Raw genomic sequence first — 27,039 nt, forward strand, 5'->3', positions numbered from 1 at the left:
AGTCTGCCACCTGCCTCTTGGGATATTGCCTGTCCCCCTTCTCTGAATTATCCTGTCTCATGCCCTCTGCTCCCTGATCTGATGGAATTGCCTAGTGCTTTGGAAAAGCCCTATGCCGAACGCACCGATGTTTGCTTTGTGATTTTTCTAGTTCTTGGCTGAATCGACAGGATTCCTAGCACCGGGTCCATGACGGGGGCAGGTCTCTGAAAGGCTGCTTGTCTTGGAGATTCCCCCCATTTTCTTGCCCTGACTCCCTTGATAAGTTTCAGGGGTTCAGTCTCTGCCAGGGAGTTATTACCAATCCACCTCTCCCGGGAAAGACAACATGGTGACAAATCTGTCATCATAAAAATCAGCCCGTGCTTCCGCCTTTATTCTCTAGGGAAACATAACTGGTTGGATTCTCTCTCACACAGATCTTTTCCCTCACTCTAAAGGATAGGTGTTGGGATTTATTCATAAGTCATTGGAGCTGTGGCACCATCTGTATGTGGCATCCATCAGACATGGTTGCATGTCCCCTCCTCTGGTTCCACCTTTGTTCTGACCGTCGTTCCACGTGCTCCTTCCATGTGTGGTGCCGGCTGGCTGGAGCCCAGGTTCAAGTACCCCGGGCTGCCACTCAGATCCGAAGAAAGTCCTTTCAGATTTCAATGGGTTGTTAGGTGAAATCCTACAGAAATGCCAGGTGAAAAGCCGACTAATCTGGCGATCAGGTTAGCTCTGCTTCCCTTTTAAAGGAATGTGATGGAATAGGATTCAGGGACCCTCTCTTGGAGCTAGTGCCAGAATATTCCTTTGTGGGGCGCCTGGGTGGCTCAGTCATTGGGCGTCTGCCTTGGGCTCCAGTCATGATCCCAGGGTCCTGGGATCGAGCCCCGCATCGGGCTCCCTGCTCAGCGGAGGGGGCTGCTTCTCCCTCTGCCTGTCACTCCCCCTGCTTGTGTTCCCTTTCTCATTGTGTCTCTCTCTGTCAGGTAAATAGATAAAATCTTTAAAAAAAAAGAATAGTCCTGTTTCCAAATGTCACTGACTTCTTTCTTCTGACCCCAAAAAAGAAAGAAAAGGAATAATGACACAATGGATTTGTCTTCTGCAGGGCAAATCTGTTCCTCATTCCCATTCCTGGCCATTATGTAAAGCACTGGTTTAAATTGTCCTCTACCGATTTGATTCCCGAATTTCTTCTTCTCCTGAATTCCCCATGCCCTGTAACAGAGACTGTGCTTTTTACACCCGAATCAGGGTATGGCATGTGGGGTTTTCTTGGAATCTCTACCCCACTCGGGACTACCAGAAATCCTACCTATCAGCTCTCTGCCAAGCCAGCTCACAGAAGGCTTCCTAGAAATATATGAAGTCAAGTCAAAGTCTGTCCTCCCGCACGTGCCCCATCACGCACCCCAGTCCTCAGATGACCTTGAATAATTTAGCCTGTGTCTTTCTCAGACCTTCTCACTATGCATATGACAACACACACACACATCGGTTTTGTTGTATTGCTTTGTTTTTTCATAAAATGAATCCATGTAACCTACTGTTCTGTGCCTTTTTCTTGCTTAGAAATATACAATGCACAGACTCCTCTGTCAGCAAATCACATTTACGAGATGATGCCTTTCCCTGTCCCTTGCATTTAATCCATAGAAGAGGAGGGAGCAGGGCATGTTTCCGACCCCATCACTCCCCACCCTGGCTGGTGAGACACTGACCTGCCCAAAATGTTCCTGCCGACCTTCTGTTCTTGTTTTTCCACAGCTCTGCCCGCCTCCTTATTGTTTAGGTCACTTTGATTATTTAAATATTAGGCTCAGAAATAACAGGAGCCAGGTGCATGAATAAAATCCAATTACAGTACTAGGGTAAGGTTTTAATGTGTTTGTTCTATTAAAAAGCCATCCTTTCTCCAGGTTTATCGTGCTTCGTTGCATTTTATTTCTGCCAGAGGTAAACCCAGTGAGTTTCCAGGGGTGGTGGCCTCTCTTTCACTGCAGTTTCCCATTCAGTGAGGTTCAGCTTGAAATGATGGGACCAGTTCATTCACTATAAAATCCAGCAGACGCTGGAGCACATCAGAATTCTAGGCTGGACCTTCCATGGAGCCTCCACTTGTACTTTTTATCATGGGCTTCACTTCACCATATCATATCCACAATGTCAGAGCTCATCAAAATATCAATAGTGTATTTTATTGGATTGGAAGATGAACTAAAGGAAGGAGAGAGGGAGGGAGGGAGGGAAGAAAGGAAGGAAGGAAGGAAGGAAGGAAGGAAGAGAAATAGATTGCTGATTTATGGAAGTTAAATAAGACACAACGAGGTTGAGGCTGGTGACGTTGATGATGATGATGATGATGATGTATGGTGTGTGGGACACTTCCACAGTTTCACTGTGGCCCTTACCTTTAGCGTTCTCCCACACTTTTCCCTTTAGGGACTAACTATGCATCAAGTATTCCCATGAACCTGCTGGACTCCCTCACTTTCATATATCAACATTTAATGTAATGTCTTTTTACATAAGTCTTTGAGGGATGGGGGGGCAGGATAGCTAATTATTTTTCTCTTAAACCTGGAGGGATTATTGTGCAAATCTGAATCTTTTTCGAGAATAAGGATGGAAAAGAACTATAGTTCATACAGTTTCCAGGGTATCCCATTACAGTTATGCTCTCTCCTTACCCTGTCCACAGGGTGGGAATTGAGGGTGTCACAACCCAGAATCAATAAAAACGCCGAGTACCATCTCTTCACCCTCTGAACCGTTTAGTGATAGCATAACTAACTTCTACGTGTTCACCTGTTTTGTAGGTACTAACAACTAACAACAATCTCCTTTTCTAAGTCAGGAAATTTTTGTCATTCCTTCATTCCTTCATTTATTCAATAAATCCTTACTAAAAGCCAACTACACGTGAGACATCATTAAAGGCAATAAGCATCAGCCTTTTAAAAGGTGGGCCAGAAAGGAGCTTCTATTCCAAGACCTGGGGTAGGAACAGGTTAAATCAATACAAACCAGCAGTGATAAGTGTCATGAAGAAAATATAACCAGGTTATGGGCAGGCTATTTTAGATTGGTGGACAAGGAAAGGCTTTTTCAAGGTGCAGTTGAAAACTAAGAAGGAACTAGGCATGCAAAGATCTAGGGAGAAAGACTTTGCATTCTGAGCAGAGGGATTATACCTAATGCAAAATCCCAGAGGTGAGAACAAGCCAGATGTGTTCAAAAAGGCTGTTGTAGCTGGAACAGAATGGATAAGGGAAATGAGCTCAGCCAGGTGGTCAGGGCCAGATTGTAAAGACTCTGGGTTTTATTCTAAGAGAGATGAAGGCTTCAGAGGGTTCTGATAACGGGGGGGACTGTGATCTGGTTACCTTTCAAAGAGATAGACATCCTGGCTGCTGTGAGTATGTATCTTAGGTAGGAAGACAAGAGTGTGTTAGGTACTTACTGCTGTGTAACAAATTGCCCCAACACCTGGCAACCAAAAATGACAATCTATGTTTATTATCTCATGTCATATTTGTGGGTCAGGAATTCAGAGTGGCTTAGTTGGGTGGTTCTGGCGCAGGAGGTCACAGTCAGGATGTTGACCTGGGCTGTGGTCATCTAAAGACTCAACTGGGCCTGCAGACTCCACTTACAAGATGGCTTGCTCACATACTTGTTGGCAGGAGTCTCAGTATCTTGCCATGTGGACCTCTCCATAGGGCTGCCTGGGTGTCCTCATAACGTGGCAGCTGACTTTCCCTGGAGTAAGTGATCCAGGAGAGAGCAAGGTGGAAGCTACAGGGTTTTTTTAATGACCTAGCCTTGTCATTTCTGTGATTTCCTATTGGTTACACAGCTCAGTCCTATTCATTGTGGCTATGAATATCAGGAGGCAATGGCTGCCATAGATGATTTTCAGAGCAGTTGTCCAGGTGGGAGATAATGGTGCTCAGGCAAGAATTGCCCAGCAAAGCTCTACTCCATAAAGATGTGTGAGTAGAGATTTTCTTCTGTCGTTGGCTGTTTGGTGTCCTGCTATTTGCAAATAAGTTCACAGAACCAAAAAAATACTCCCAACTATAGCCCATTATTAGACTCCGAGGTGTTTTAGCCACATTGTACAATAATGATTTACTCAGCTTACTTTGGCAAATCTGTGATTATGATAAGTGACAATATGATACAAACTATGTGTTTTTCAATAATTTAAAGAACATCCCAATGTCTTGAGCAAGCAGTAGGAAAGATGAATACAATTCTATTACATTCATATTTTACAGAACACCTGTTTTGCTCCTAACTTGCCTACTGGTCTAGTTGTTTGAACAGGCTTAATTTATCTCTTGCTCAGCTGTGCTCAATAAACTGTCATTCTTAGAGCTACCTAATGGGAATGTGCTTTAAGCACAAGTCAATCAGCAAGATCCCACTGGCTCTCAACTTCTTCTGCCAGCTTAGTTATGGATACACAAGGCAGAGTGGTGTCTTTCAGCAATGAGAGCAGAATTATCTGTCAGAGGGGAGAATTAATTTAACAGAGTGTAGGCAGAACTCACTCTATTTAATTAGGGAAGTTGTCGATAGTGTTAAATTCATTTCTCTGGCGGTTATTTCTTAGCTTTCTTTTGTTTTGACCAATGAAAAATCCCAAACCCAAATCACTGGAAAAGCAGCCTTGAGAAGGAAAAAAACATAGAGTGTCAGCAGCAATTGCTAAGGCCAGTTGACCAGGGAAGACTCATCGCTTAACCTCGTGCAAAAATGGGTGGTTTGGTGCCAGAGATTGGACTGAATGCCGTTATTCTGTTGATGGTCACATTTTAAGAACAGTTGCCAGTTTTGGCCAATTGTACTTTTTTCATCTCTGACTCAGAGAGAAAAAATTTACTTTTTTTTTTCCCCAAAAACATTTTGTCATGGTTTTGAAACAATGGTTTTTGCTGTTTAAATTCAAACCTCACAGACCTGTACCTCTGAAACAAATAATACATTATAGGTTAAAAAAAAAAAGAAGATGGGGCGCCTGGGTGGCTCAGTCATTAAGCGTCTGCCTTCGGCTCAGGTCATGATCCCAGGGTCCTGGGATCAAGTCCTGCATCAGGCTCCCTGCTCTGCGGGAAGCCTGCTTCTCCCTCTCCCACTCCCCCTGCTTGTGTTCCTCTCTCGCTGTCTCTCTCTGTCAAATAAATAAATAAAATCTTTTTTAAAAAAAAGAAGAAGAAGATAGTAGGAAGGGAGAAATGAAGGGGGGGAGATCGGAGGGGGAGACAAACCATGAGAGACTATGGACTCTGAGAAACAAACTGAGGGTTCTAGAGGGGAGGGGGGTGGGGGGATGGGTTAGCCTGGTGATGGGTATTAAAGAGGGCACGTACTGAATGGATGGAGCGCTGTGTGTTATATGCAAACAATGAATAGTGGAACCCTATATCAAAAACTAATGATGTAATATATGGTGATTAACATAACATAATAAAAAAATAAATTCAAACCTCTACTATTCTTTCCTACACATTGATAATACAGTGGAGGAATGAACAGTATAGATCTTAAATTTAAGAGAAATCCTTGAACAATAGGGAGCCCTTGGCACAGAACTGGATGCTGTTGTTCCTGGGGTCACTTTGAGTAATGTAATGTCCTTAGTCTGGGAGCCTTACACAAATTCCCCCACGATCATGCAGCATCCCTACACAATAAAAAAAATCCATGTGTTTATGTTGTGCTTCAGTGCCGGCAAGTGATGAAGAGGAAGGAGCGGTGCTTTTTGACAACTCTGGCAAGGCGGCTGCCGATCCCTTTGACACATCTTCTGGATCTGTGCAGCTCATTGCAGTAAAACCCACAGCCCTCCCCGTGGTGCATCCCACATCAGACAGGAGCCAGGAGTCGGCAGCCCTCAACGGTGAGGTGAGCGTCTGGGGACCAGCGCAGCCAGGCCTCCGGGAATTCAGACTAAGGAACACCAGCTGGGCATACTGGTTGCAGGTTCTGTCCAGTGTATGGGACTCTATTGGTCATTTTTACCTCTGTGTGTACAGGCCTCAGTAGCATCAATCAGGATGCAAGTCACCCAAAATGAGTTTGTTGGGTGATGTTTTTTAATCATTTTTGCCTTTCTCAGGAAGCCCAAGGGGACTTTTTAAACATTGTAGTTATGGGGGCACTTGGGTGACTCAGTCGGTAGAGCGTGAGACACTTGATCTTGGGGTCGGGAATTCAAGCCCCACATTGAGGACAGAGTTTACTTAAAAATCGCTTGTTTTTGTTTTTTTTTTTAACTGTAGTTATGAAGAGAAACATCACAAATTCTTCCCTATCCCCTTACACACACACACCACCTTCTGGTTTCTTTGGTAACACTCTTAACTTGTTCATTATGGGATGCCAGTTGTGGTAGGATGAAAGAGGCTCGAACTGATAAAGGACCAGAGAAGATAGTGTCATACAGATAGGAATGTGGCCTACTACAGAGGCTTTGAAATGACTTTTACTCCTTTTAGCCAGCTTGAAACAACCCTTTGCCTGCTTCCAGGTTGATATCAATGCACATCAGGATGTTAATCAGTTTTCCCTTGAGTCTGAAAAAATTTTGTAACATGCTCCAGAGAATGATGATTTGACCAAAGAAAACAGGTGGATGGATGGATAGTAGGTATGGGCAGTTGAGAGAAGAGCAGGAGAGGAAGTTAGGTAGAGAATATCTGACATTCTTCCATCCCTTGCAGCAGAATGGCCAGTGGGCTGAAAATGTTTATGAGTTTTTAAGATCATGCATGTGGAAAGTGCTCGTGGGCATCTACCTTACATGTGGGCATCTACTTTACACGTGGGTACACACATGCTTTGGTTTTTCTCTCTTGTCCAGCTGTTTTGTTGATCGTTCATTTCATTTGTCTGTACTCTGCTATTGTTACCTACAACCAGTGGAGATTTCCAAGGTTTAAAGTGTTTTTCCCATCACACCTCAAGGAACATGCCAGGCCCCTGTACACCTGGGCATTGTAAACCATATCAGGGACTCATCTTCATTCCTCCCTGCAGGCCACGTATAAACCTGATTCAGAAAGCTCCTCTTGCTTTCAGGACAGGAAGACCAAGCTGGCCTAAAGGTGTGATGGGTTGAGGTTCATCAGTTTTGGGGGGAGGAGGAGTCTACTCCTTTACTGTTATCCTCCCCAGGACCACCACCAAAGCCAAGGAGAGTCTTGATTTCCTTTCCCCAAAAAGGCACCACCTCATTCCCAGGCAGATGTGGGAGGACAGGACCTCAGGCTGGACCCACCATCAGGTTCTCCCTTGCCCAGCCCGGAGCCAGGAAGAGGGAGCGACCCATGGTGATGGATGGATGGAAAGAAGGAAGGTTAGATGGACTGAGAGGGCCAGAGAAAGTGGGATTGGGAAGGGGCTACTCCAAGCAAAGCCTCACTCCTTCCAGTCTTGCCTCTGGGGGTAGGCAAGGCCTGACTGAGCGTCAGGGCCAGGGCGGTGCGGGGCCAAGCCCAGCCCTTTGTGGGGTGGTCCGGTAAACGTCATGGGTTCTCAGCACTGCTGAGGCCTCGGGCTTCAAGGCTGCTGTGGCCACAGACAACTCTTGGTCCTCTTGGCTTTGGTTTCCCAGCCAGCCAATGGTGGCGGGAAAGGCTGGGAGAGGGAAGCACCCCTGCCCTGGGAGCCTTGAAGGCTGTGCCAGGAGAGGAGCCAGCCTGGGGTGGAGGCAACCGGGTCCCAGGAGTGGCTGACCCACGCATGACAGAAGCTCCTGTTGAGTCGCACCCCCTGGAGGAGAGAGCATCAAGATCCCAGAGCAACCCGGGGGGCCATGGGCTTCAGGGGCCACCCCCCAGTAGACTGGGCTGGTTGAAGGGGTGAGCACTGGGGGCGGAATGGGGGGTGGTAGTGGGGCCACGGGCGTTACCACACTGAGAGTGTAGATGGACAAGAAGGCGGTGGGCAGCGCCCCAAAGTGAGGCCCTGTGACTCCCACCAGACAGTCCCTCAGGGCCTGGGCACCCTGCAGTAAGTGGCGGGGCCAGGCTCTGGGCTCAGGGGAGAGGGATGGCCCCCCCCAGGAAGTCTCCCCCTCTGCTCTGCTGGGCCTGGGGAGGGGGCAGAGGGGCCCCAGTGGCCGCTCAGAGGGCAGGAGTAGAGTGGGCACTGCCTCCTCCCTCCTGTACCCAGAACCGGCTGGACCTGGGCTGCTCCATGGCACCCCGTCCCAGGGGCCCCCAGCAAAGACCTGATGCTGAAGCCCTCACCGAGTGGTGGCTGAGCACTGGGCAGCCGGTAGGGTCCTTGGCAAACGCTCCCCACACAGCGCCATGCTCTGCCACCGCAGCACCTGGGCTGGGATCAGGCCCACGGTGACCACCCAGACATTGCCCTTGGCCTAGAGCTTCACAGGCTCTTTAGGCACCTTGCAGAAGCATCAGTTGGAGGAGAGGTTGTGGCGGATGGAACCCTCCCAGCGCCTTCTAGTCTTTCCTGAAGAGGGGGATGTGGCCCGGACCCGACGGATAGGGTGTGGACTGGATCAGCGAGGCAATGCAGGGGGTGCTTGCTGTGCCACAGGTATCCCTTCCTCCTCCTCTTGGGAGGTAGGAGGACAACTCCCACCTGGGAAGACCCAGGCATGGGTTGCTGCAGGTCTCCATGCAGGGGAGGCCAGCAGTGTGGGCAGGGGCCTGGCCCCATGGAGGGCACAGGGCAGTGGGGCAGCGTGGTGAGGTGGGGCTGGGGGCCTGAGGCCCAAGGGTCATCAATTTTTAAAAAGAACTTCACTGGTTATGGACTTACAGAGCATTTCTATGCCAACTTCCTCATAGTTTTTTTTTTTTTTTCCACTTCCTCATATTTTAGACAAAGAAACTGAGGCCAGAGGGTCAAGTAGCTTGCTCAGAATCACACTGTGGTTATTGTGATAGCCCTGATATGGTGTTCAGGCCGCCTGGCTCCCTGTACAGTGCTCCTTCCCTCTCTTTGACTTACTGTGGCCCATCAGTGAAAAATAACATTGTGCTTAAAAGAGTACAGACTCTCAAGCCATGCTGCAAGGATTTGAAGCCAAGTTCTTCTACTTGGTATTTATGTGGCCTTAGGCAGGTTAGTTCATTTCTCAATGCCTCAGTATTTCCATGTGTAAAATGGAGCTATTGGGAGGATCAAATGAGTTAATATCAGTGAAACACTTAGAACAGTGCTTAGCACACAATCAGTACATCATTATTATTATTATTATTATTATTATTATTAATTAGTCAGCCAATAAGTGAGGATTCATTGATCATTTATCATCTTATGTTCCTTGGTTCTATAATTTGGGAAACTTTATGTCTTCTCAAAGCCAATCATACCCACTGACTCTTTCCTTAGGTACAATTCTACCACCTGACACACAAGCCCAATGATTAGAGGCCTCTGAGATTGTCACTAATAAACTGGTAACTGCTCTTGATTAGGACGTCTACCCAGTATGCACCTAGATAATGGCTGCCATGCCTGGATCTTTTCACCCCAGCTTCGTGATGTGAATGTCATGGGGACATATTCTAGATCTCAGCTAAATTTAAATACAACTCCCTCTTTCGGCCAGGCCCATCACCCTCTCCCAGAAGGAACACAGATGAGCATTTTGCCTGTCCAGAAATGGATACTTGTTACATTTTGGTAGTTAAAGGAATGGACCTTGCTGGCATTTGGATTGGAAAAGAGCCCTGAACTGTACTCTGTAATTTGCTGCTTTGTAGCATTTAAGGCAGATTGTCTTATAATTTTCTTCCTTCTTATCTTATGGTTGGCTTATTTCAGTGAAGAAACCATAACCTCAAAGCCATAAATTTTCCTTTTATGAATTGTAGGTAATTCTTTTAAAGATTATTTTAAAGAAAACATAATAACCACATAGAATGTTCAGAAGAAAAAAGAAAAATCAACCTCACTACCCTAACATATCCTGTTTTTATTTTCTGTACCTTCTCCCCAGACTTTAGATCAAACTCATGTATAGTTTAGAATCTCATACAGACAACTTTATATCTTATATCTTTTTTTAAGATTTTATTATTTATTTGAGAGAAAGAGTGACAGAGGAAGAGGGAGAAACCAGCTCCCCACTGAAGCCCGATGCGGGGCTCGAGCCCAGGACCCCGAGATCATTACCTGAAGCCTAAGGCAGACGCTTAACCAACTGAGTCACCCAGGTGCCCCTACATCTTATATATCAAACATTTGCAGTTGTTGCTATTGTCTTTGGGATGATCATTGTTAATGACTTAGTTGAGTAGGTATACCATTGATTGGAAAACTGATCACCCATTGTTCACATCTTCCAGGTAATTTTTGGTTTTAGTTTTGGTTCTGGTTATTTTATCTGAGTAATTTCATGCTTGACTTTTAAACCTTTTTATTCTGAAATAATTTTAGATTTACCCAAGAGTTGCAGTAACAGTACAGAGAACCCCATTGGCTCTTTACCTAGCTACCCCGAGTGTAAACGTCTTACATAACCATGGAATAATTACCAAACCCAAGAAATTAACATTTGTACTCTATGATTGACTAATCTACAGACCTCATTTGAATTTCATTGGTTTTCCCACTAATGTCCCTTTCCTGTTCCAGGAGCCGGGTCAGGATCCCACACAGCATTTAGTCATGTCTCCTCCAGTCTGGGGCAGTTCCTCAGTCCTTTGTGACCATTCTTTGTCTTTGGTGACCATGACTCTTTCGAAAAATACCAGCCAGTTATCATGGACCGTGTCCCTCAGTGTGGGTTTTCTTGTTTTCTTATGATTGGATTGCAGTTATGCATTTTTGGCATAACCACAGGGGTGATGGGCCCTTCTGTGGGTATCAAGCACTTGATACTGATATGTCTGATTACTGGTGATCAGTAATTATCTCTGACTTTGAGGCTCTCTTGGAATATTGCTTAAGGAGAGATTCCAGAAATGGGATTCCTGGCTCAGAGGATGTCATCCTAACTTCTTCTCTTGACTAGTTAAGACCTGTGAAATGCTACAAGCCTAAAAATATCATTAGGGCCCAGGGTGGGGAGATCTTTGCAAAAGTCAGAAAAAATATGCTGTAGACATAAAACATCTAAGGTGGAGCCTTGTGTTAGTGAACCTAGTGCCTCATTCTGTAGGTTAATCTATATCTTATCACTGGATGAATTTTGTTTATGAATTATAGAAAACTCTTTTAAAGATTATTTTAAAGAGAATATAATAACAACACTATCCATGGTTATAGTAATATAGTCCAGTCTGATTGCAAACAGCACTAATGGTCCTCCATATCATCCAGTAGGTGTCAGGCTGATTTAATTGGTCAGCTCCGTTTGTGGGTGTAACATCCTTATTGTTTGTTATTTATTTAGCGTAGCATCTGCTTGTATCTTTGACAGGTCAGAAGGTGTGTTGGCCATGTTACTTTCTATATGACCAGAGTGGCTTTGCCCTATCCAGTAGGAACTAACTGGCATGAGCGGCCATACGAGGCTTCAAAATTACCTATATCTCAAGAAAGACACAGATTGACAAAAATAAGCTCTTAAATGCAGGTTGGTAGAGCAGAGAGACCTTGGGAACAGGATGTCTGCTCTGCCTTCTCCCTCCACTCATCCCAACTCAGCCTTTTCAGGAACTGGTTGTCTTATCCAGCTGGGCATCAGCTAAATGGCCAGGGGAGGACATTGGGTTCCTCAGGGCTGGAGCTAGAAGTGGGGCACCAGGATCCAGCTGGGCTTCCAAGTTGGAAGCTCCCAGACAGGGGAACCAAAAGGGTTTAGGTAGGATTAGCCCAACACTACAAAGGCCTGAGCAGACTTGGGTAGACTAGGGAGAAGGAGCCCGTGATGGAAGGTCCAAGTGGCTTAGGTGAGTGTCAGGCTCCATATTGTTTGTGGCTCACTATTTTGGGCTAGTCTTGGAATGGGACACAGGTGGGTCTGGCTGGCTCAAAGGACCAGAGGTGAAGCCTAGGACAACTTTTACAGGAGTTGTGACCTGATGAAAACCTCCCATCTGTTGGCCATGCCTGGTTGGATGTGGGCCTAAGACTTTCTCTCTCCCCAGGTGAACAAAGCCCTGAAGCAGAAGTCAGACATCGAGCACTATCGGAACAAGCTGCGCCTCAAAGCCAAGAGGAAGGGCTATTACGACTTCCCCCCGGTGGAGACAAGCAAGGCTCAGACAGAAAGGAGAAAGATGTATGAGAAAACCCAAAAGGAAATCGAGCATGTTTTGGATCCAGACCCAGAACTGGCCGCCCCATTTGCTGAGTCTAAAAACAGGTACAGTATCTAAGGGATTCTCTGATGGTCCCTGTACTGTTAGTGGGATGAGGGCGGAGGGTGCCTTGGGTAACACAGCCCTGGTCCCTCGCTCTGTTACCTTAGGACTGTGATCTTTGCTGGCTGCTGATCTGGACCATGCTGGTATGTGTGAGCTGGTGCTCCATAATGAGTTTAGAAAAAAATAAAATTGAAGCCATTAAAAAAAAAAAAAATACTTGGGCAAACAACCATAATTGTCCTTTAGTTCAGTAATATTTCCAAACCAGTAGCCATTTCAGAGTTGGGTGAAGACATAATTTTATGCAACTTCCAGATCAAGGGACATTGTATTTTTCAATTAATTAGTGGCTCTTGCATAATAAATGCAAATTTCATGCCTCACCTTTTCATTCAGCTTCAGTAAGTACTTACTGCACAGCTACTCAGAGCTCTGTGCTGGGTTCATCTCTTTAATTCATGGATTTGTCCATTTATTTGACATTTATCATCACCTGCTATGTATGAGGCACCTTGCAAGCTGCTGAATGCTCTCATGGTCATGTATGCTTTGTCTTATGCATTTATTCGTTCATTCCACCCATTCAGCGTTTTATGGTGGGTAAGACAGCCCAGTCTCCACCCTCGTGGGACTTAATGTCTGATGAGAGAAAAAAGATAACTATTCCAGAAGTTTGTTACTCACAAGTGCAATGGGTGTTTGCCATGTGATCATCCCTGGCCTCAGAGGGAAGGTCAGGCCCAGCGGTTTGAATTGGTATCATCCCCAAACTTTTTTTTTTTTTTAAGATTTATTTATTTATTTGAGAGAGAGAGAGTGAGCAGGGGGAGGGGCAGAGGGAGAGAGAGAATCTCAAGCAGACTCCCCACTGAGCATGGAGGCTTCACACAGGGCTCAATCCCACAACCCTGAGATCATGACCTGAGCTGAAATCCAGAGTCGGACACTTAACTGATTAAGCACCTAGGCACCCCAGCAATATCCCAAGCTTTGTTGCTAACTAAGCAGAGAATGATCTCACCTACTGGGTAAAGGGGAAGAGGCTAGCAAAGCTAAATATGACCATCTTTCTTCTTTTCCACCCCACCCTAAAGCACCTCCTTGGAAGCACTTTCATGGTTTGAGACCATCCCTTTCAAATATACATTCTCCTTGACAACAGCTCCTTGGCTTTGGGCATGCCAGCTCCCTAATCCACCCTATACATCGTATTGGCAGAGGCACCCTCTGCAAATGGGATGAGACAGGACAGCTCCTGGCCTGAGCAGCCATTGACAGGCTTGGATGGAAGCCACAAAATCAAGCTGGGAGGTGGGGCTCAATTTTATTAATGGAATTGACATAATTTATTTTTAATAAAGAGGGAATTTTAAACCAGTGCTTCATTTACCATGCTTCTAATTAGATTCAATCAGTATGATAAGCTAATGCTACAAAAATCACACTTTGACAGGGCTCACAATACATGTGTCGCCATGTTGGTAATGGTAAAAGAAGAAAGGTATGGATTTTATAGGAAGGCTGGCAGTTTCTTTAGCTTTTATGCCACACTTGGGGATTTTGTAGTTCAGCAGTCTTTTATAGACCAGGGCAGGGGTTTGTTTTTCCCGGGTTTCCTGCTGCCACTTGGAAAATGAATCAAAGATCATGTGCAAATAAGAGGAACTTAGCTTGGACATTATCTGGGAAATACATAAGAAATTGTGGTTGAAGCTTTTTATGAGGAGAATGGACACAACTTTTTTTTTCCCCATAGAGATGCATCCCCACTGCCCAGCAAAAGTCCAGGCCAGATCCTCAAGGCCCCTTGCTGGCCTGCTGATGTTCTGAGTGTGTAGTCCATTTTCCATGAATGTCTATGGAAGAAATGATTGAATAACTCAAAAAATAATGTTAAAATTTTTTCAGCCAGTGAAGGGAAAAATATGTAAGACCACAAATTGGGTGAGGTGGGGATAGGAATGGAGATGAGTTCAGCAAGGGATGGGGCTGGGAAGCGAAGGATTCACAGAGAAAAAGAAAATGACGGTGACTTGGTAAGCTCTGAGATGTCATTCTTGTCACACTCTGCCGTTGACTCCAGGGGCTGCCGCCAAGTGTGTGGTGTCTGTTCTCACACATTGGAGTTACCTGTTCCAGTCCAGGGACAGCATCAGTAACCAGGATTTTACCCTGAGACCTCAATTAGATCAAATCAAAGACATCATTTAGGTTCCAAATGTTTACTCATCCCCACATCTTTTGAAAGAGTCTTCACAGCTTTTTCTTTAAAGTCAGAAGAACACCCCCATTTTTATGTTATAAACTCTTATCCAGAGGCACAAAGGACGTCGTGTAACTGACAAAGATGCTGGCAGAGCCCCCTCCCCACAGAGTCCCTTGGCTCCCACTGCTCTGTGCATCCCGCATCCAGCAGCATCCTACTTCCTGCAGGCATCTATGACTGCGATCCGAGGGCTTTTTCCCAGCAGCCCCCACCAGAAATGCAGTGTAGTTAATGTGCTCCCAAGCAGCTTCAGTCAATGGCAGATGGGAGCTGATGAGTAAACACCCTGACGGGAGAACTCTGAAGTGTAAGCTACACTGTCGTAATAACCACATTTTCTAGCTTCTGTGTTTGAGGCTTTGACATCTGGGGCCTGGCCGACTCTGGAGAAACTGCCCCTCCCAGGGCCATCTAGCCATTTCTGAGACAGTACAGGGCTCGCCTGCAAGTGCGCCTTTTATGTGGGAACCAAACAAGCCAGAGCCAATGCCCTAACCTTCTCCTTCACATAGGGTTCTCCCACTCTGGGCTCCAATCCCCCTGCCCTAATCACCTGCAGGCTGGGTACCATACAACTAGGAACAGCCCCTCTGCCCCAGAGACGGCTGGAATGATTCCAGCAATCCACGCCGAAGCCTGTTTACCCTTCTTTGCCTGTTCCTTCCCCAAGAAAGCACAAGAAAGCCTCTTGCTCACATTTCCCCCTCATTGCTACTGCCTTGTGATTGACCCTGGTGCTTCCCCATGGAGCACCCCGCGGCAGGCCCCTTCCCCTTGGAATGGTGAGTACAACAAGCTTTCTTTTCCATGGCAGCGGCCTCCTGATCTATTGGTCTTGGCCACACCTAAACAAAGTAAAACGTACCTTTTAACGCAGCTATTCCTCATACTTCTCCAGTAAGCTTGAGCCCCAGTTGCCCAGAGTACTATTTCATACCCTCTATTGGCGTCCTTCCCTTCTCTCTCTCATTTTTCCGCTTCCCAACTTGTGCTTCCTGGAACCCTTTCCCAGGTAAACTAGTTGTACTCAAATCATCACAGAGCCTGCTTCCAGGGGAACCCAACCTAAGGCAATAACTCATAAAGATGGAGTTACTTTGATGGAAGCAGAGCTGCTCCTCCTCAGTGGCTACATTTCATCTTTATGGAAACCTAGGTTTCTGTAGAACACAGTTTGGGAACTACTTTCTTAAACTATCCTCGGATGAAAAAGCCCCTAAAAGTGCAAATAAAATTTATCGCTATCCACCCAGCAATGTTTTTAGAGGTTAAAAAAAAAAAAAAGTTTCAAGTTTGCAAGTTTCAAAATTTATTAACTTTTAAAGAATATAGCAAAATGCCACAAGAAATGAATATACCTAAGGGAACTCTATTTGATTAAAATAAGTAATTTCTCTACCCAAGAGCCTAATTTAATTCTAAGTAGTTGCTTACGCACCAGGCACACGAGTGGTCTGGTCCATTGAGATCCATGTTAAATAGCAGCCTTTAAGCTGGCTTTCATAATGGAACATTGTCTTCAATGTAGGAGACTGGAGTGCACCCCAATGTCTAAGTTCTCACCCACGTTCATGGTTCTTGAAAGGGCTCACACAGTCCTGCTATTGTATTTCTCATACTTCCAAAATAGCCTACTTAAATGTCAGTTGCTAATCCTAGTGTTTACTCCCCCACCACCCTTATTAGTAAATCTTTTCTAAATGGGTTAATTGGCAATCTCAGGACAGTTGTGAAGTCTGCTTTTTCAAAGAGTGATCTGTAATTAGGTCAAGGATGAGAATTCTTTGTGGGGGGGGGGTCTTCCTTAAAGTGTGAATCACTCTGTTTCACAAGGTTGTGCTCCATTCCTAAAGGAAGCTTTTAATAGCAGATAACCATAGGGCACAGTTTATAATATTAGGTTTAAGCTCCTATATTAGTCAGGATTCTTTGGGTTGAAACTGATGGCAATCCAGAACAAACTGGTTAAATAAAAAGAGAATTTGTCATTGAACATGAAAGGCCAAGGCTTCAGGCATGAATAGATCCAAGGGTTCTTACAATGTCCCCCTTATCACTCTGCTTGTTCCTCGCCAGACTCTTACCTCATAGTGGCAAACTGGCTGCCAACAACATCCCACCTATATCCTATCTTCTCAGAAACTTCAAGGCCAAGAGAATGTCTCTTTTCTGGTTGCTCTAGTGAAAGCCCTAAGACTCAGTCTCATTGGGACCAACTCATGTGCCCATCCTCTGACCAATCATTGTGGCCATGGGCATATGATGCTTGATTCTCTAGGCCAACTCCTGCAGGAAGGGTAGCTTCCAAAGAACATCACAGTGTTCCTACCAAAAGAAGGTCATCATGGGTATCAGGCAAGCAGAGATCACAGAGGTTCTCTAAACAGGCGTAAGCACCTCATGTTGAGGGGGTAGGTCTAATAGTGTCTATTTTATTCCCCAGGCTAATTGCAAGGGTAGTGTTTTGCCTTGGGAGTTCTAAGCTAACAGCGTGTGACTGTCATGCTATGACTAACCAGGTGTGTGATCATGAAAAGGTGTGTATACGTCTACCTGCCAGGTTTCTGGCTTCCCACATAGTCACTGGGAATAAATAATGTAACCTCATCACCTTCAACCCATGAATGAGTAGAATCTTAGGATGGAGACATAAAACAGGTGGTGTTTGGGGGAATCCTCTGAAGACAGATGCTCTGAAATGCCAGTTGTTCACAGAGAAACATACTGTTGGCCGGGAGGGAAGTAGCCACTTTTGTCACGCTGCAGTACCATGTGAAACCACCCATCCCCATTGGGCCTCACTCCCCACTTGTAAGAGTTGCCTCATGTGGAAGAAGAAAAGCACAGCCACAGCCCTCGTTACGTTCCTGTTTCTTTCTTCCTCCTCTAAAAGATTCCTCTAATGGCAAATGTAAACAGTGGTGACAAATGTATGTCTTTCCCAAGGGAGCAGAGTGGAGCCTCTCAACGTGCTACTCCCTGGGCTTGGAATGTTCTGTGTAAGAATTGACCTGTGACTGGCTCTCTTTGGGTCTCAGCTGAACTGTCCCCTCTCTAAAATTGTCCCCCATTTTAGCCATCCTCTGTCACATCTTATTTTTCGTAATAGCATTCATTATCCTCTGAAATAATCATGTGAATTGTCTGTCTCCCTCATTAGAATGGAAGCTCCAGGAGAGCAGGGCCATGTCTGTCTGGTTCACTGTGGATCCTTATCATCTTCTACAGTGCCTGGCACCTGGTAGGCACTCAGTAAATATTGGATGGATGGATGGATGGATGGATGGATGGATGGATGGATGGATGGATGGGTGGGTGGCTGAGCTCCACACTGCCTCTTGGTTCATGGCTCCTTAGCCCAGAAAGAAATCCCCTGTGGGGAAGGTAGAAAAGGAAATCTATCAACAGCCACAGTATTAAGTGGCCCATTAACTGCAGGGTTTATTAACACGTCTTTGAACCCTGCATGAAATCAGAACGATTAATAGGAACAACAGGCTGCTGAGTCAACAGTCAACAAAAGCAAGTTTAGAGGTCAAGGGAGAGCCCCTGACCTTGCTGGCGGCAGAATTTCACATGAAGTTGTAGCATTGCAATTGATTATCATTACCTGGTTTCCATAAGAAGAGTATTGACAATTAAGCCAAATGGTTACAGCATCTGGGAAAAACAACAACAACAACAAAAAAAAAACAAACTTTGATTCCACTATTCCTCTGGCCTCTGATGGCCAGAGAACAAATCACATGAATACTGAGATCTGCAAGGCAAATCCAAACCTTTCATTGGTTGCCTGTAGTTTGGATCAGTGGAGAATTCCATCTGTCAGGGCATTTGCTGCATCATAACAGTTGTTGAATTTTCTTCAGGCAACAGATGAAGAACTCTGTCTACCGAAGCCGGCAGTCTCTGAACAGCCCAAGTCCGGGGGAAACAGAGATGGACCTTCTGGTGACTCGGGAGCGACCCCGGCGTGGGATCCGCAATAGCGGATATGATGTAAGTCTCTGCAGGGCTAAGGTGAATACAGGCTTTGCTTTTCCCTGAAAACAAAGGTGAGAGAGCATCCCATAATGTTTCACTTTACTGTATCTTTGTAGAATTTAAAAGTGCACTAAAATGTTTTCTATTTTATGATTCCTTGTTACCTATTTTGCAGAGTAAGATGACTTGGAATGTGTCAGAGTAACAAATTCTTGCTAAAAGGGTTTTGATTTCTAAATCCAACCATTTTATGAACAGTACAGTATTGGTGTTAAGTCAATAGCGATTCAAAATGTCCTTAATTTTTTTTCCCTCTGTCCTCAAAACTCAGTAGGAACCACGGCTGTGGGTTAGAATTCATTTGAACACAGGCTTCTTTTAATCCATAACAGTGTTGAGAAATTGGATTTGTTCCTGATTTCATAACTCCTCAATATGCCATGGAAATAATCAGATGTCCAACAGAGCGATTTGGTGATTTCATATGATGAAAACCATGCTTATGTGCAGTCATGTCTCCAAATGGCAGAAATTGTTCTAATGCCATCAAACTTCCCCAGATGAGGAGCTACAAGGTGGTGTCTCGAATCCACTGGCTCACATCCTGTTAATGTAGTTGCATCCATGAGCTCATGCAAACGCTACTCTGAGGAGGTGTTCGACCATGCTTCACCCTGCCCCAGAATATCAGATAGCCTTAAACCTACTCAGATTTTATGAAAAAGATTTCTTTCCTATTCTCCTCAAACATTTCTCTAGTTACAAATAAAATTTTTTTGTATCAAGAATTATGATTCAAAAATGTCTGGATAAAGTTTTGTTGTAATCTGTGAGGTTGTAATTTGAAAATGACACTCAGTTTCTTAAATATACCATGCTAATTTGAGGCAAGAAGGTTTTTTCCCCCCCTCAGGATTGGTCATTGTTTGCCACAAAAGCTTAAAGTGGGATTTTAATTGTTCTGTTAAAAACAGAGATATTTTAGGGCACCTGGGTGGCTCAGTTGTTAAGCGTCTGCCTTCGGCTCAGGTCATGATCCCAGGGTCCTGGGATTGAGTCCCACATCGGGCTCCCTGCTCAGCGGGAAGCCTGCTTCTCCCTCTCCCACTCCCCCTGCTTGTGTTCCTGCTCTCGCTGTGTCTCTGTCAAATAAATAAATAAAATCTTTAAAAAAAAAAAACAGATATTTTACCTAATTTGAATTTCTTACACTTAAACTTGATGTTTGTGTTGGTCATGATTATCTTTTATTTCTTTCTCTTTTTCATATAAAACAAATTGATAGTTTAGTTTTATAAAATTCTAGATGCTTTGGATGAATCTTTTTTTTTCCCTCCGGGTGAAATTACTCAACATTAATTGTTCTCTTCATAAAAATATCTTTTATACTAAACCCGGTCAGCAATTTGATAATCAGCCTGTGGTTAAAAATCAGATATTTGAATTTTCCAGTTAATCTCTCCTTACCAACAGTGAATATTCTTCCTAAGTGCCTAGTTTGGGGGACTTCTTTTGCTCAGACATACCTAAGGTATATGATAGGATTCTTAATGTATTCCAAGATTGGAATTAATGGATCTCTTGTGAGATTCTAGGCACAGACATCTTTACAGTTTGAGGATATAGAATAGTTTCCCTATTAGTCTTGAAGAGAGAACAGTGCAGTTTTTTTTTTAACATAGACTATGCCATGACTTGCAGTAGTGACTTAATACTTTTAGAATGCTTTGTTAGTACATTACTTACAGCAACAGAAGGAGAGAGATGATTTTTTTATTTTTTTTAAAGATTTTATTTATTTATTTGACAGAGAGAGACACAGCGAGAGAGTGAACACAAGCAGGGGGAGTGGGAGAGGGAGAAGCAGGCTTCCTGCTGAGCAGGGAGCCTGATGTGGGGCTCGATCCCAGGACCCTGGGATCATGACCTGAGCCGAAGGCAGACGCTTAACCGACTGAGCCACCCAGGCACCCCAAGAGAGATGATTTTTAAAAGGAGGTTGCTCACCCCTCACAAACATGCATAAATATTCCAGTTATAGGTTGCTTTAAGGGAAGCCCACTGCATTCTAACAGATTTTTCTTAAATATACATGTCTTGAGAATTGCATGTGGTCTCAAAAATATAAGCAAAGACAAGCTTCCTTAAGACAAAATGATCATCTAGGGACCAGTTTTAAAAATGGTTAATGACTGTTGTCTGTAAGAGTGCAGTTGCTTCCTGTTTCTTATTCCCGTACCTTTTGTGCTGATCCTATGAAAAGTAGCTATCATTTACTGACTGTACAGGATAGACCGGCTCTATTATAGTCTTTTTATGTGAATTATCTAATGGAATTTGCACAGTCACCAGTGAGGTAGGTACCCTCCTTACACCCATTGTACAGATGAGGAAACCCGAGGCACAGGGCAGTTACATCATTTGTCTACCCAACTCCAAAGCCTCCCTCTTAACCATAATGCAGTAGGGCTTCCATAAAAACCCATCACTCTGTATATTTGTCTTCACATGATTGTATGTCCTATACTTCTGATCTCAGGAAGAGGCTGGATGGCAGGTCTCACAAGAATTCTTGCACAGATAACTCAAGCAAAAAATGGACCCGCAGATAAAGGAGGAAAAGACGACAGTCATGGCTTTAAACAATGCATTCATTTTCTGAACTCCTGATTTTCCAAAAATGCTAGGGCACCTCTAACAAAAGAATCCATTAGCCCAGCAGTGAACAGGTCAGGCAGTTGGAAGCATGTCATTCTTCCTACTGGGTCTGGAGATCTTGAAGCCAGGCCCAGATTTCTAGTCATTTCTGCCAGATTAGGGAGCATTAGGGGGGACCTGCTCCTTGACATGTAGAAACAGGAGCACTGGGAGACTGATTTAATTTCTCCAAAGCTGACCGCATTAGAATCCCTACAGGAAAGGCTGCATATAAAAATAAATGAGTAAATAAATAAAGAAGCAAACACACACACACACACACACACACACACACACACACAGAACACACAGGCAGATCTTAGCCCGAGGACTGAGGGCAGCCTGGATTGTTTAAAAATGTTTGCACAGAGCAGGATGTTTTGGGACCTGCCCAGGAGAGACTCTCAGCTCCAAGAGGTGTGGGGATCACTGTGTTTTGCAGCAACAATTCTTAACCTCTTGGTCCCCCTAACAGCTAAGGGATGCAACACACTCCTGGTGGTTTCTGTGGCTCACCTGGCTGGTAATTTTCTAGAAGGCGGCACCCCCTTTAGATGAAGGCATGATTTTAGAAAGATGGCCAGACCAGATCTTTAAACTAACTTTGGCATTGAAATGAATTCCTCCCAGTGCATGAAGCAGGTAGAAAAGATAATGTCAGCCTGATATTTAAAAGCAAAAATACCTCTATTTCAAAGTATTTTTTAAAATGTTATTTTCTGAATAAAAGTCATATAGAAAATAATGAAGTGGGGGGGGGGGGGGGAGAAAATGCCCCGCATGTGAATTCTCAGGCAGAATAAAGATCCAAGTGATTTTTCCCTCGATCAGGCAAGTTAGTAATCCCTTTATGTCGTTGAGGAATCAACCTTTGCTTCCAGAGGACAAGGAATAATCAAATCATTCCCTGGAAATACAAATGCACCTCTTCAACCTCGATTTGTGTTTGGAATTTTAAAATGTGACAGGAATGGGGTCAGCTAAGTGCCTTGGCTCTGAGGGAGACTCAAATGGAATGTTTGAATTATACCTTTGAAAATGAATGCTCCCCTCTAGAAGTGGAGACCTCTGCAGGCTCCTTCCCTTAGGTTTCCCTCCAGCACCTCGTCAAAGCTCCACACCTTGCGGTGCTCACAAAGACTTCACCGGAAACCCTGAAACGTGGCCAGAGGGTTTGAAAATGTTGAGAAGGATGATTGATCCCTTGATGCCTCTCCAAAGAGGGGATGCTGAAGGTTCCACTGTAGTGACCACAATCACCAGTCACTCCAGAGGTGTTCTTCAGGGAAACATTTGGCAATGTTAGTGGGAAACCAGATGGTTTCACAATTGAGAAGTAGACATAAACCTACAAAAAGGGATACTATGTCAGGCAAGTTTCTGCTGCAGAAAACAGAAAACCTCAAGCCTTTTGAACAGACCAAACATGACTATGAGGAGTTAGGTGCTCACCAGATCACCAGAGGGCTGGCAGAATGTTCTGGGAGAGGCTGAGAACAAAACCACAGGGCTGGCCCTGACCGGTGGGGGGGCTGCCCGGAAACTACCAGGGAGCAGAAGGACTGTACTCAGTCTGACCTGCACACCAGGGCCTTCACCGACAGAAGCCCAGGCTCAGGCACAGCCCCCGCCTCACAGAGGGCCATGAGTGAGTGTTGGCTGGTCAGCCTCGGCACTGCAGGAATGCACGCTGCAAAGAGGTTGCCGAGTGCCCGCCCACCATCCCCACTACAGGTGCAAGAGAGATGAGAGGAGAATGACCAGGCAGAGCGATATTTGGGAAGCCGTGGGGAGAGCTAGAGGAGGCAAGGATGGCTATGAAGAAAATGAAAGCATCGCACGGAGCTCCGTCCCCAGCCACCGGCTGAAGGCCTGGGTGCACCGTGTGGTGTGTGACTGGGCATCATTTGCTGGCCTCCCTCGGCTCACAAGGCAGCCAGCTCCCTCTGTCCCAGGTGAACAGCGGTTACTAGAAGGGAAGGAGGCTAGAGAATCAGAGCGGTTGTTTTGATGGGTTCCATCCGCAGAGGAAGGCAATATGATCTGGAAAGCCCTGGCAGCCTGTGGTGGCTTATAGCAAGTCTGGGGCCTTCTAGGTAAATATTATTAGCAGAAGTCTCTCCTCCTCACTCCCCACCCCTGCCCCAGCATCTCATGGCTTTGGCATGATAGTCAGAGACTATCATCAGGAAAGGGCAAGGCTGCCCTACCACTGCATGATGTGCCCAGTTAAGGGTACAACCAGCTCTTGGTTTCTTTGGGAGGCAAGTGGTTGGATTCGAGGACTTGGTCCTTCACCGCAAAGGCAACCTGCTTGTTGCCCTCTGAAACTGGTGCTCTTGCGTTGACCCCGCCCTCACCACCTTCAGCCCCTTAGCATCCCACCCAGAACTGTCTCACATGTGTGCTCCCTGCTCAGCCTTTAATCTTTTCCTCTTACCTCTGCCAGCTAGCTTAAGCTATTAGTAAGCCTGGCTTGCTATGTCATCTCAAGTTAATGTAAGGGCTTTTAATCCTAAGGAAATAACTAATACTAAGAAATCAGACTCCCTGGTTGAGCCCAAGGCAAAGAGGTGGAGGGGTTTGGTGGTGAAGGGGGCCTTGTGGTGTAGGCCAGATCTCCCGAGGCTGTGGCTGTCCAGATACCTGCTAACCCCACAGAGATGGATGCCACTTGGCAATGGGGGGCAGGAGGTGGGTTCTGGTTGGCAAGTTGGAGAGGGAGTAGGCCAGGTTTCAGGATGGCCTTGTGACCTCACTGGAGCCAGGCCTCCCCTGCAGGCCCAGGACTTCCCTCCCATGCTGGCCGTTTCCCACTGGGCAGGAGCCAAACAGCTTCCTCTCTTTGTAAGCACTCAGGTGCCATCTGCCTGCTCATGTTCGCTGATTCCTGTGCTCTGGGCACCGCCTGCTTCTCGTGGTGCCCGCTTACCCATCTCGCTTCTCCCGGACTCTTGCAGGCCAGGGTCCCCTGTGTGCTGCTCGGGGTAGGGGCGCCTGTAGGGGAAGGGAAGGAAGCGGGAGTAGGCAGTTAAAAGTTGGGCTATGGTACAGATACTACAAGGCCTCAAGCTAAGCTCACATGGCCCTGCAGAGTTGCTCCCAATGTGTGCGAAGCATCTGGGCTTTTGTGCTCTAGTGCGGACCATCACGGGGTGTCCTTGGGCAAGGCAGCTCTCTTTAGCCAAGGACAATGGCTGCTGAGAGGATTGGCATTGCCGATTCCCACCGATGCCCAGGGAGAGCAAAGGCAATTCCCAGCTGAGAGCCGAGGGCCGGCCCCTGGCAGTGTGCCCAGCAACTGGAGGGAAAGTCCTATGGTCCTGAGCAGTGCGCGCCACACTAGCTCCTCCCAGCCCTGTGTGCTCCCCAGCCCACCTGTGCCCCCAAGCCCCTGCAGGAGCTGGGGGGCCAGCGGACTGATGAGAACTCCTTGGGAACTGCCTTTCATTTCTTCTAGCCAACATTTACTGAGTGCTGGAGCCATTTAGCGTATGTGAATTCAGCAACATGGGCCCTGAAAGACAAAGCGAACAATTTGAATGTCGCCCCAAAATTAGCTTTTGCATATATTCTATTCCTATTGTACGTTAGGGATGATATATTGCTTTTCGCATACTACTCCGTAAGATTGTATACACGGGCCATGTATGCTGTGCCACAGGGTTAATTTAAGGGCCTTTCAAAGTTTTACGTTCTCTGATTTTTTCTTTTCTTTTTTTTTTTTTGTAACTTTCTCTGATTTCTACTTTCTCTGCTGGCGTTAGCATGTAAAGCCCCGCAGGTGATTCCCCCATACTACCTGTGCGGGGTGCTCTGGAGAAGAGAAAGATGGATTCACTCGAGCGCTTTTACACACAAGTAGAGGAGACTGGTGGAAACACGTGCCGCCGGCTGGGGCAGTGAACTTGGACGGGAGACCACAAATGCTGGTGGTCCAGTCCCCAGTCCTCACCACTCAGGAAGCCGCCAAACAGCGGCCAGAGGAGTCCTTCTAAAACACACAGCCTTGTGGCAAATCTGTCGGTAGCTCCCCACAGCTCTCGGGTTAAGATTAAACCCTCAGCTCCCGGCTCAGGACGCATCTGCGTGGACTGGCCCAGGCACGCCCTTCTAGCGGATGCTTGCCGCGCCCTCACCCACCCTTGGCTCGGGCCCCACACGCCCTTCCCACGTTTGTCATGTGGACTCACATCTCTGTGTCTTTGCCTGTGTTCATCCCTCTGCTCAAGGCATCCCTTCCCACCTACTTCATGCAGCCACCGTTTCTCAGTCTCAGCACTGTTGGTTTGGGGGCTAGATAATTCTTTGTGGGAGTGGGGGAAGGGGGGGGGCTGTCCTGTGCGTTGTAGGATGTTTAACAGCATCCCTGGCCTCTCCCACCGGCTACTGTAGCACCTCCAAAGTTGTGACGACATGTTTCCAGACGTTACCCTGGGGGCAAACCTGCTCTGGGTTGAGGACCGATGATCCAGCCAATGCTTGCAGAACTCAGTCAAACATTTTCTCCCCCAGAATCTTTTCCTTGACCCATATCTGTGGGGCTGACTTAGGCACCTGTCCTTGGTGCTCCAGTAGCACGTGGGACTCACCCCCACCAAAGCCCTTACTCCCGGGCTTCCATCTGTAGATTTACTTGTGTTATTTTCCCCGTTTGACTCCTCAAGGACAGGAATCATGTTTTATTCATCCTGGAAACCTCAGTACTCAGAATAGGAACCAGCGCATAGTAAATTCTGTGTCTGTATTTGTTGAGCAAATGAACAAACAAGTGTGTCAGCCAGAAGAGGTGACTCTGGAGCTGAGACTTGAACATACAGGGCGGATTTATAACTCAGCCATATAAACATATGATTTGACTGGCTTATCAAATTAGTGTAGATAAATGTATGTTACTGTTTGAAGTTCCGTCTAAATAGCGGTTATCGGTTAGGACGTTTGGGCTAACATAACAGAAAACCCAACCCGAATGAAATGATCTTAAATGATGAAGGGAAGGTATTGGGTACAGTAAATCCAGGCATGGTCTGACTGGGGCTCCAGTTCGATCCCCTCTGCATTGTGCGGCGCCGTCCTTAGGCGTCAGCTTCATCCGCAGGTTGGCTCTACGAGAAAGTGGCTGCAGAAGCCTGGGCCCCACATCTACATACTACATGGACCAATGAAAGAGAGAATTTCTCCTTTCCAGCCATGAAACAAAGTTTATGGGTTTTGCTCTAACTGAGCCGCCGAAGGTCAAGTACCCACCCCGTGTATCCATCACTGCAGCAGTGAAGGTGGGAGGCTTACACTGATGGGTTTAACCCAGTCAGACCTCACCGAGGGAGCTGGGGCAGGAATGGATGCGTGCCAAGGCCATTATGGTATCCACTATTCCGGGAACATTGATGGTTGGGCCTCTTAAGGAGAAACACCAGCATAACCCTCCATGTTGCTCGTTCCTCTGGTCTCCACCTGTCATCTTTAGTTGGCCCTCCGTAAAGTTAGAGTTGAGTGCAGTGAAGAGCCAGTGACCACTCTTCCTTGTGGGCTCGGGAAGGCCCGGCTACAGTGAGAGGTTGTGTTTTAGGGGCAGATAGAGGGAGAAAGAGGGATTTTGTGAGTCTGGCTGGCTTTTTCTTCCCTTTTTTTTTTTTTTTTAAGATTTCATTTATTTGAAGAGACACAGTGAAGAGAGGGAACATAAGCAGGGGGAGTGGGAGAGGGAGAAGCGGGCTTCCCGCCGAGCAGGGAGCCCGATACCGGGCTCTATCCCAGGACCCTGGGATCATGACCTGAGCCGAAGGCAGACGCTTAACG

General features: G+C 46.1%; 1 protein-coding gene across 6 annotated transcripts in view; it reads left to right on the top strand.

Annotated features, from left to right (window-relative positions):
* KIAA1549L (KIAA1549 like) overlaps nucleotides 1–27,039 on the top strand; it is a 262,959-nt gene that overhangs the window by 195,737 nt on the left and 40,183 nt on the right. For all 6 annotated transcript variants that reach the window (XM_035722907.1, XM_035722910.1, XM_035722906.1 and 3 more), the window contains 3 exons: nucleotides 5,729–5,907; nucleotides 12,075–12,292; nucleotides 18,429–18,558. In XM_035722907.1, the coding sequence (XP_035578800.1) occupies nucleotides 5,729–5,907; nucleotides 12,075–12,292; nucleotides 18,429–18,558 (527 nt within the window). The remainder of the gene's footprint in view (nucleotides 1–5,728; nucleotides 5,908–12,074; nucleotides 12,293–18,428; nucleotides 18,559–27,039) is intronic.

This window comes from Zalophus californianus, chromosome 11, assembly GCF_009762305.2.
Source record: "Zalophus californianus isolate mZalCal1 chromosome 11, mZalCal1.pri.v2, whole genome shotgun sequence".
Taxonomy (NCBI): Eukaryota; Metazoa; Chordata; class Mammalia; order Carnivora; family Otariidae; genus Zalophus; species Zalophus californianus.